The sequence below is a fragment of the Acanthaster planci genome, linkage group LG02 (assembly GCF_054643075.1).
Source record: "Acanthaster planci isolate LZ-2023a linkage group LG02, COTS_SCS, whole genome shotgun sequence".
Classification (NCBI taxonomy): domain Eukaryota; kingdom Metazoa; phylum Echinodermata; class Asteroidea; order Valvatida; family Acanthasteridae; genus Acanthaster; species Acanthaster planci.
In genome coordinates this window covers 23371130-23382299 of record NC_141778.1, presented here as the reverse complement: position 1 = coordinate 23382299, position 11170 = coordinate 23371130, and the positions used below count along the sequence as shown (strand labels likewise).

General features: G+C 41.6%; 1 protein-coding gene across 2 annotated transcripts in view; it reads left to right on the top strand.

The window, feature by feature from the left end:
- The first annotated feature begins 436 nt into the window (after positions 1–436).
- The window catches only part of LOC110984103 (ureidoglycolate lyase-like), a 15857-nt gene continuing 5123 nt past the window's right edge, over positions 437–11170 (top strand). The window contains exons 1-8 of one of the 2 annotated variants that reach the window (XM_087132872.1): positions 440–630; positions 7001–7151; positions 7685–7900; positions 8196–8366; positions 8769–8879; positions 9210–9269; positions 9783–9939; positions 10235–10430. In XM_087132872.1, coding sequence (XP_086988998.1) covers positions 7029–7151; positions 7685–7900; positions 8196–8366; positions 8769–8879; positions 9210–9269; positions 9783–9939; positions 10235–10430 — 1034 coding nt within the window. In that variant the 5' untranslated portion in view covers positions 440–630; positions 7001–7028. Of the gene's footprint in view, positions 631–2343; positions 6487–7000; positions 7152–7684; positions 7901–8195; positions 8367–8768; positions 8880–9209; positions 9270–9782; positions 9940–10234; positions 10431–11170 lie in introns of those variants that run through there. The other variant, XM_087132871.1, reaches the window with a different exon arrangement.

Below are 11170 nucleotides of genomic sequence, written 5' to 3'. Positions count from 1 at the left end.
TTTCAATTTTTAGTAGGTTAACCAATGAATTTTTTAATTATCCGCCCAAAACAAACTCACCCCCCAAAAAGTGAATGTTGCCAAGCCCTCCCAGCGGCCATTTTTCAAATGACATCCCTCACCTTCCTGGGGCTCTTCTGACTAATTTTCAATCCCATTTTTGTCTGCTTTGCCCCCAGATGGGTGCCCCTGAATCTACAGAGATGATTCTGGGCCATACTGACACAATTCCACCATTTCCTGGCCCAAACAGACCCCTCTTTTCGAAACAATCTCTGGGGGTACTTTTTCTGCGCCTCGGCCTGGCGGAGAATTTTCCTTGAATTGGGACACTGCACCCCTAAGAAAAGCGCCGGAAAAATTGCATAGCGCCCTCTTTGGCTTTCAAATTGTCAACAGCTTAACTGGTACCTTGGCTTAAAAAATGTTCATATTTGTATGAGGATAACCAGCGAAAATGACGCACTAGCGTCTACCTTCCGAGCCCGAAATCCACCTCTGGCGTAAGATGGCCGAATTTTCAACACAGCGGTTGACGAGACCACACTGACGATCCAGCCTTTTTACCTAAAATACCACCAAATCTTACATTTACGCTTACATACAGTTGATCTTGAATGTGTAGCACTGGTAAGTACCACAGAAATGTTTGTCTAAACACTTGGGGGACCTCGGAAGTCGCGAGTCTCTTTCCCGCCTCTCCTGGATGGGTGCTTTGTCCCGTGTTTTTGAACCAGTTCAAGACTGGTGAACGGCTTAGTTTGCGTCTTCTGCTCTTGGTTATCGTCTGCTTCATTTCTTTGACTTCTGCCAGTCCACTTCTTTTTCCATTCATCTCCAATTCCAATAACACCTTACATAATGACAGGCAACATTTGTTTTTAGACGAAACCAAGGTCGCCCGGGAAAGAGATCCATAACAGCCATCAGAAAGTGATAATATGTCCTAAAAAGTGAAAGTTTAGCTAGGCCTGAGAAAATTTCGAAACATCAGATAACCCTAGTTAGGCCTTGTTTTTTTATCCAGACAAGTTTCATAAGATAATAAGGCCTACTGTACTACTTCTAGGTAGTTTGTGCACAGGGGCATCAACTGTTGTCCACAACATGGAACTCTTTCTGGAGATTGCTGCTCGTTGGATAACTTTGGAACAACTGCAAAAATGTAGTTTCACAATTAATGTCCTCCATTATTGGAGTAGTTTAACTTATGGCCTACTTATGTTGAATTTCATTCAGTTTTGAAAAGACCCACACAAGTTAAAGATATCAGGAAGTTTTGTAATTTAGGCCTACGTCTGTTTGTGATCTGAGTGAACAGTTGTCATAAACAGAAAAAGAGTTATTTGTGTATACATTTGGGAAAAGGAATTTCCCATTTCCCCTCTGATGAAAAATGGTTTTCATGAAGGCCCAGGTCTCATGAAAAATGATTTGGCAGGTGCTTCAAAATGCATTTATAAGGTTTGTCAAGACCAACTGCAGAAAGGTGTGTCCAAACACAATTAGAAAATAGAATTTTCTAAATTCTATGTTAGTTTTTAATCCTGGGTGTACATGAATAACTTCAAAATTGGCTTAAACTTCCCAAAATATGGCATCCTCAATTTTCATAACAAGAATACCATTACCTGTAATTCTACAGTTTTTCCGGAGTCCTCTTTGGTCTTACGACTAATTTCATCCCAGTCAATTTTAGAAATAAAAAAAAAAAAACCCGGTTCATTCATGTTATGTCACCATTCCAACTGAACTTTGTGAGTTTCAGACCAAACAGCAGACACATGCTGTACTCCAGTAGCAGGTTGAAGTCTGAACTTCCTGTGGGAAGAAAATGTGCTTGTTCAAAACTGGGTTGTCAAATGGGTCTTTTTGTTTGAGTTTGATTCTAGCCATTTGTTAGAACCAAACGTTTAATGTGGAACATGTCAATGTTCTGTAAATCCAATTGCATTGAAAGGTGCTAATGCCCCCACTCTTGATGTCAAATGACTCGCTTTCCATACATTGGCAATCTAGAAAAATGTACAAATTCATATTAAACATAAATATGGTTTTCCTGTGATGTCCTTTCTGATCTAGTCAAAGTGTTTACTGCTACTGTGTTCGGTATGCATTGTTGGAATGAAGAACTGCTTAATCATTTGCAAGTATTCAAATTATTTTATTTTAGAAGCACTCTTGTGGCTGCGAAAATATGCTATCCATGTGGGTTGACGTGAACATGTACAGGGAAATAATCTTTCTGACAAAACTTTGATATTTGGATGGGAGCAAAAAGAAAAAAACAAAGAAGACGCTTGACAACCCTGACGAACATGTACTTTTTCTTTTGATTTCCAGATATGCCCCGACAAGTAAAAACAGTTGGAGATGAATCCTAGCTTTAAAGAGTAGAGCTGACTGGGATAGAAACAATAATTCATAAAGCAAGCAAACTATCAAGTTGTCATGGAGCCAGGGCAGGAGACACAGGAGACACCGTCATCAGTTGAGTCAGTTGTGAACCCATCCTCTATAGCATACACGGTGGAAATCCACTTGGTGGAAGAAGATTACGCTTGCACCAACCAGCCTAATGTAGCGGACCAGCATCTTGCGATGGTAGGGGATGAAGAGACACAGCAACAGCCCACTGTTGTTCCTATCGAGGTAATATCAGAGGGCAGAGACGATATGGGTGTGCAGCCCGAGACCATGACCACGGAACAGATTGAGCCCAACATGATGGTCACGTTCACTGAGAGCGACCCGCCAACCAACATTCACCACCTGACTGTCTCAAGTGACATGATGGCGTACTTGCCTGAGCCGGGCCTCCCCCCAACGGAAGATGCTGCGGGGAAGCCCCACCACCAGATCATCATGACGCAGCATCCCACCTCGGGTGATCTCACTGAGGTCAAGCTGGTAGACAGCATGCCGGCAGACTCAAGTCAGGACATGTCTGTGCTGCTCGTGCAGCCAAACGAGCAGGAGTCTAAGCCGACGGAGGATGCAGCGGACAGCCAACAAGGTGTTGAGACCATAAAGGAGATGGAGATAGCCTCAGCCGTTGAGGCCTTGGAAGCATTGACCGGCTTGGCCACCACCTTCAATGCATGGGCTCAGCAGAACCCCCAAGCACTGGAGGAGTCAGGACATCCCACGAGTGGCAAGCCTCACAAATCAGAGAAACACAAATCTGGCAAGCACAAGTCGAAAAAGCACAAGTCTGGCAAACATAAGAAAAGAAGTTCCCATTACAAGGAGGCAAAATCCTCCATAGACACTGGCATTGACCAAATTACTTCCAGTGAAGATGGATACAAGTGCAAAACCTGCGGCAAAATATTTGGCACCCGGCTGAAACTGAGAAACCACATGATCTCCCACTCAGACAAGAGACCTCACGTCTGTCTTGTCTGTGGTAGTGCATTCAAGCGGGCCAGATATCTTCAAATTCACAAGAAGAGTCACTTTTCGGATAAACTTTTTGCCTGCACGTATTGTCAAAAAACGTACTTTGAGAGAAAGCGACTGCGTTCCCACATGAAATGCCACATCAATCCCCTGAAATGCGAAGTTTGCGGGAAAACCTACGGTGACAAGAGGGGCCTGGAGATTCACTTCAGAACCCACACCAACGAGAAACCATTTTTGTGCCGCATATGTGGACGAGGATTCACCTCCAAGGCTGGTGTCAACAAGCACGAACGCAGCCATTCGGGCTTGAAACCGTACGTCTGCAAAACCTGTGGAAAGGCCTACACACAGCCCACCAACCTCTCCGATCATGAAAGGACCCACATCAATGATAAAACATTTGCTTGCACATCTTGCTCTAAAGTCTTTCTGGCGAGGAGCAGCCTGAGGCGGCATCGCATCAAAAACCATCCAGGGGAGGAGCCTAACGTGGGCAAGCTGGAGCCATTACATCAGAGAATGCACGTGATCAAAAGAGTAAACCTCAAGGATGATAAATGGCATTACAAGTACTCATGCGCCACGTGCGACAAGAAGTTCAAAAAAGAAAAGTACCTCAAGAAACACAGCAAAATTCACTCAGCTGGGACCAAAGGATGCTCCTACTGTAACAAAAGTTTCCGAGACAAGAGGGATCTTCAGAACCATGAGAGACGTCACACGGGCGAGAAGCCGTACAAGTGCAGTAAGTGCGGCAAGGCCTTTGTCTCCAGTTCAGCGATGCTGCGACATGAGAAGTGTCACCTGGGCCTGAAGCCTTACGTCTGCACAACCTGTGGCAAAGCCTTCACGCGGACCACTGGCCTGCGGGACCACGAACTGATCCACAAAGGGAAAAACAAGCGGTTCCCCTGCCACGACTGTGATAAGATCTTTGCATCCCGCAGTGCCCTCAGGAGTCACGGACGGCTGAAGCATCAGTTTGTGGAGATTGTGGACGCGCCCATGGCAACCATGGAGGTTCCCGTGGAGACAGATGAGGGAGACGCTGTCAGTTACATCAAGTTGATGTTCACTGAGGCTTAGACTGGCCTGTCTCGTAGTTTTACACTGATAATTCTGAAAGGCTCATGTTATAATTGGTGGTCTGAATCCAAAAGACATTGTGCTTGCAAAATTTTTTACGGGTTTGGGTCATTGAAGAAGTTGTGCGCAGCAGACACAGTTGTTCTGATACGGCATTTTCTCTGAAACTGTACAGAAACAATTTCACATGTAAATATATCACATAGTAAATATATAAATTGAATATGATACGACTATCTTCTGTCAAATTACATATACATTGTACATTCATGTACTAGTGATGTGACTAGTGCAGTTCAATGGTTTTAGCATATCATATCAACTTGTGGTAGTTTGGGACCCCAAAATACAGTGTGACTGAAATGTATGACTTTATTGGGTGTTTGTTTATTGGAGACATGTGAGCATGTATTTTGTAATTTGGCAACCAGAATTTGAATTAGAAGTGGTACGTATGCATACATTTCAGGCCACTTCAACCAATTCAACCGATGTCATGATTTGCCAAATGCACAAGCATGTCAGGTCAAAGAATGGGCATGTTAGTGCGGAATCATTGCAGTTATGACGTTTTCTTTTGAGTAGTCTACACGTAGAGCTGTTTTATAAAACTGGCTCTGACTTTTCTCTGACTTGCTAGTTAAATGCCAACATACACGTACATGTATTTTGTGAAGTGAGAGAAACTAAAATTACCCATTATGTTTAGAAACAGTGTTACAAATTCTGTAATACACATGCCATGTGTATCAATACGTGCATTAATTAAATTCTGATTTTTTGGGGCCTTCTTTGGAAGATTTTTAATAAGTTTCAATTTTCAGAAATAACACCACAATCAGGAATTGTAGATATTTACATATTTATGGTAGGTCTTTTTCAACTTGTTGTTTATTTTCTTGAGTGTGTTATGTAAATATTTTCCTTGACACAGTAACTGTTCTGTTAATTGAATGAGCGGACATCTTAATGTGTTACTTACATGTATAAACACGTCTTAGTTTTGCAGTGATGTGAATTTACAAGAACAGTTTCAAACAGGTGTCACCATTAACAATGTGAACATTTTGACTTTCCAATTTTTCAATCATGAAATTCAACAGATTGTGCTACAGTCATGTTTTTTTCCTTTTTTTTCCACTCATCTCAAAGGTTTTGGTTTTGGAGTCCATTTTGTAAACACGTTGTACAAACATGTAAATGACACACTGACCCTGAAAGTGACATTTTTTTCAATGAAATGATATCTATTATAAATAAAGGATGTCAAACTTCAGAATTAAACTTGAAGATTTCTGCAGATGTTGTGTACTTGCCAAAATGCAATAACAGGAAATACCGTGTGCATTTGGGGTTGTGGCAGGTGGATGAATGGAAGGACAAAGATAAGTTGCAGTTTTGCATCTTGCATGTGTGTGGCATGATTTGACTCTGTAGAAAGAGTATGTACATGTAATTTGTGCTTTTTGAGCTTTCAGGGACATTTCTATCAAACTGATTTGTGTCATCTACATTAAACATGTCAAGTACCGGTCAGTGATGCCATATCAAAGGTTTTCCACTGTGAATTCGGAACTAAAAAAAGTTTGACTTGGGTAATTTTGCCCCAAATGGTTCATGACATGAAATTAATGTTTGCCTTCAAGTTTGCTTAATGTACATGTACATGCATGTGTTGTACATGTTCCTGTATGTACTAGTCTAAGGGCGGACCCTCCTAGCGTTTCTCCCCCCCCCACAAAAAAGGTTGCCTTACGCAACTGGTAATTGTTCAGTTGGGGCGCCAACAATTTCATGGCTTCACTGGCTTCAAGATGCACATGTACATGTATGTGCACTTCAGTATCCAAAGTTTACTGCTTAAAATAGCACCAAATATTTGTAGCTTATGTATGTTACCCTGCAATTATTTCATATGTCATTTGTAATTTAAACATTTTGTTCTAAAGGGACTTTCTGTCTGGTGATTAAAAACCTTGGTGTTTGAAAACGATATAGTTTGAGTATATGTTTGACTCTCCTTTTTGTCGGTTTTCATCATCAAAATTGGCGACTCGAAGTCAAATATCTTCGTGATATTGAGATTGTGTAAAAGATTTAGGGGAAATATCTGAATCAAGCATAAGTACTGGCCACAAGTGTTCTATAGCGGGAAATAATCACGAGTTGTGGAAGACCTACAGACGTCCCCTGCCCTTGTTTACCAGAAATGAAATGTTGTCAAAATGGGGCTGTGTTTTCATGCCCTCCCTTCACTATGCCGATGAAAAACAAAATGCCCAACATTTTATAACAAGGTTAGAGTCTGTTTCTTGAAGTGCCCCATCAAGTGAATCTTCTAGGATGGAAGAGCAAAGTATAATGGTGGAGATGTGAATCATGTTAAGTTGTACAGTATCTTGAAAGTGAGGACTGCAGGTACATATACCTTCCAATTAGGTGGGCTCTTTTTAAAGTTCTTGATTTACATGTAAGCATGGAGTACTGTAACATTTTGTTTCTGTCTTAGATCATTTCAAAGAGAAGTATTCCTCGAGATGGAGGTACATGTATCCTGCCCACCCACTGGCTTGGAGGAAGCCTACAACACGCTCTTGACCCCAGGTGCACTGGCATTCATTGGAGATATAGCAGCCGAATTTGATTCCCGAGTGGAACAGGTCAGTGGAATGGTAATTTTTTTCAAGCATTGGATGCCAAGTGAAGCACAAGGCTAGTTATCCAATTCCAATTTCAGGCTCTGTAGGTTGTCACAAAGACATTCTGTTTTTCCCACTGTTTTTACTTCCGTGCGTGTGAAGTTGTGACCCGGTGTTTAATCTGGCCTGGCACTGGAATAGACATGGCAGGGGATTGCAGGAGACCAGTTTGACTCTGAATAGTCCTAAAACAATGATGCCACATTTATTTACACATGTACACAAGCACACATGCATTTTCCTATGGGAACTTGATGGATCGCTTTTGATTGCGATCATTTCTTTCCGTTGCACTGGTAAAGCTCATGTAGGATTCTTTACTGTAGGCTCCGTTAAAGGCAAACGCAAAAGAAAGTAGTGTTTAGAAGTTTTCCAGAGCCTGCAGTTACTGTCGATACACAGGTGTATGTTCATTTAACTCGTCTCTTACTACCGCTTACTGTTCTCTGAACCGCCCATCTACATGTAAGTGCTTTCTTGATTTGACCCCTCAGATGCTAAATGACAGAATTCTTAAGAAGGCACACCTTGATCAGTCCAGAAGTCTCCCTGATTTCTCACCGGAGACAAGTGGCATCAGGACAGGCTCTTGGAAGGTTGATCCAGTCCCAAGAAGGTTGAAGAACAGACATGTTGACCTCGGTGATGTGTCTCCGGCCAACACAGGGCATTTTGTGCAAGCACTGCAATCCAGTGCTCAGGGCATACAGGTAGAAAAATATGATCAAAGTTGGAAAATTTACGGTGGTTTACAGATTTTACTGATGTGGTTTTATGCTCATTTGTTGAATGGTGTAACTGTGTATTCCCTTGTGTCTTGAGACAACTCAGTGTGCCTCCTTTGCATGCATTTTCTAAGGAACAACGGCAGCAATGAATCTTTCGCGCTGTGGACTATTGTTTCTGACCTTACACACTGACTTCCTCCTGTGAGTGAACTCATGATAGTACATGTAGATTGTAACGTTACTTTATATGTTTCATTATTTTTCGCTCTGCATGCAGACAGATTTTGATGATGGTCATTGTCCAACATGGCAAACCCAACTTCAGGGAATGTACAACATCTACCAGGCTGTTCATGGCAAGCTGTACGCTGACATGCCGTCCATTGACAACCTACCTGTACTCATGCTGAGGCCCAGGGCATGGAATATGGTGGAACACAACATGCTGGTGGGTATTATATCTAGGAACCAGTGAAAAAAGAATCAGGAGAACTTCATCATCAAGCCCGCTGGACTATATTATGATTTACTAAATATGTAATAAGTCATCGAAACTAGTTGATTATATTTGATAGTGTGATAAAATAAGGAAATGGTACCTTTGGAGCTAGAGATCTGTGCAGCAGGTGTGAACTGTTTTGGCCATATCACATGGCCTTGATTCACCACCATATTGATATATTTTATCATTGTAGCAGTGGAGCACAGTAGTCTTCAAAGCATCAGTTGATGGCACATTTTCTTTACATGCTCCTCTGCCTGGCAGCTAATAAGTTGCATTTTCTAAAAGTGGTTTTAAGAAACCTTGTTGTGCTGGTTCACCCCGATCTGAATGACTATCCCTTCTCAGGTTAAAGGCAAGGAGGTTCCCGGACCCATCTTTGACTTTGGATTGTTGATGTTTCATACATCCAAGATCCTTTGCGCCAAGGAGAGTGGGCCGTATTTCTACTTATCCAAGGTAAATTTCTTCAACAGCAAATGATGATGTCCATATGGACAAAGGCCAATTTATCAGATGGATAAAAGCCAGTTCATAGTTCTCAATAAAGTGAAGCAATTTGGCAGTGACAAAACTTCCACAGCAAAATTTGTTGAAATTGAGGTGAGTTTAACTTTCCAGAATAAATGCCAGCTGTGAAATCATAGTTTCGAATTTGTGCTCACGTTCACAATCCCACTGACAACGAATCAGCCTTTATAAAAATCCTAGTTGTGTGTTTAAGGAAAGGCAGAACAGAAATATATGAAAGTTCAATACACTCTCTGACTTTTTTTCTTGGTTTTGCAGCTTGAGGGATACAAAGAAGCCAGACTTTGGAAAGACATCTTTGTTTTTGTTGAGGAGAAAGTAGGTGCAAAGATTTCCTTCTGCAAGTCTGTGTATATTAGGTCACAGACAACCTTTTGTTTTTATTGGAATTGTGATTCTACTCAACCAACAAGTAAATTACAACAATGCTGGAAATTAGTGGAAAAGAAAGCAATATGAAGATGAGGTAGAACTAAAAAATATTTGACTATAAAACTGAAAAATGTAAAATAAGGGCAGTATTTAACAATAAAAAACAATCCCAACAACACACCCAAAGTCAATGTGATACATGTACACATCAATATACAATTACGTAGGTTGGGGCTACAAACTGTGCATTCACTTTTGTTTTCAACAAAATTGTGAATTGTATCTTTTCAGTTTGGGTTCACAAATAAGTGCCTTCCAGGTTAAATCCTGTTGACTTTTGGCTTGAAAAATGGACTCAACTGCTCTCACTATACTTTCCTCTTTGAAAAACATACCAACCATGAGGAGTTTATGGACTCTGATGGAGTTTTTAAAGATTTCATCCATTTTAATCCCCAGCTTGGACTGAGAACTGGCACCATTAAAGCAACAGTGCTGATTGAGAACGTCTTTGCAGCATTTGAGATGCATGAGATCCTACACGAACTGCGCTACCACTCCGCTGGCCTCAACTGTGGCATCTGGGATTACTCTGCCTCTTTTATCAATAAACTTGGTAAGGTCCACCTGTAATAAAATGATCTTTTGTTAACATAGGGCAGGTTTTGAGTATTTCCAGTAGTAGTTGATTCTTTGGCATTAGGGCAATGTGACTTTATCTAATCCAGTCCATCACGCGTTCAATAGTGACTTGAGAAGGGCTGTAGCACTGATGTGCAGTTCAGAATCTAATCTAGAAATCTTAACCTGAGGTACACTGGTGACCTTTAATAAACATATCTGTTTTACGTGTCCCCTACACAGTATCTTATGAATCAAGGCATTTGTTACCAATTCCTGTTTTGTGTCAGGAAACAGACCAGAGTTTGTGCTCCCAGATCGCAGCAAGTATGTCAACATGCAGAGGCACTTCCTGAACAGCTACATGACACTGACAATCCAAACCTGCCATGGTCGAGGTTGTCATGCCACTGGAGGAATGAGTGCTACCCTCTTGCCTGCTATGCAAGGCGCAGAGTACGACAGACTTATGGATCTGGCTTGCAGGTCAGCCTTAGGTCCTCTAAATTAAAGATTGCTACTGACTTCATAAGCACGAGTTGAAGTCCTCCTTCATATCAGGCAAACTGAAAACAAAAGTTGTTGGGAGCATCCAATAGAAGCCTGTTTTGATGACATCACACTACGGCTCTGCAATTAGATGACTTTCATTATATTGTGGTGCCTGCCTGCATAAGTGCTGGGCTTGCTCACACTTAACTGTGAATTAAAAGAGGTCGGACAGTGACAGGGACTTGGACTTGCTTTTCCATCGATCAACACTGAACCGTCTGATAAAGTTGAGCCGTCCCAATTTGATCGGAGTAGGGTCCTGATGACTTTCAGGGAGATGGCCATGGTCATTTGCCGAGAATGACATCTAACTTACTTTTTACCCAGTTTTTCTCTGGTCTTGCCAAGTGCTATAAAGGCCCCTTTACAGCCGCAAGGTCAAGGAACTCTGGGGGATGAAAATGGTATTGTCGCATCATCAAATTGCTTGATTTGTTTACCTGCCCTCAATGGCACATTTTTCTAATTCCAAGCATTCTCACAGTGAAACTGAACTCCCCGAATGACAAATGCAAAGAGAAGCTGCCATGTCAGTCATGATATGGACCACACAGACCAATTCCCTGTTAAATAACCATTTTACTACATCAAAGCATTGTGACTGACCTTTAAATGGCTGTTGAATTAGATGACTGAGGAATTGGTGATTCAATTATTTAAAAGTGCCCATAATC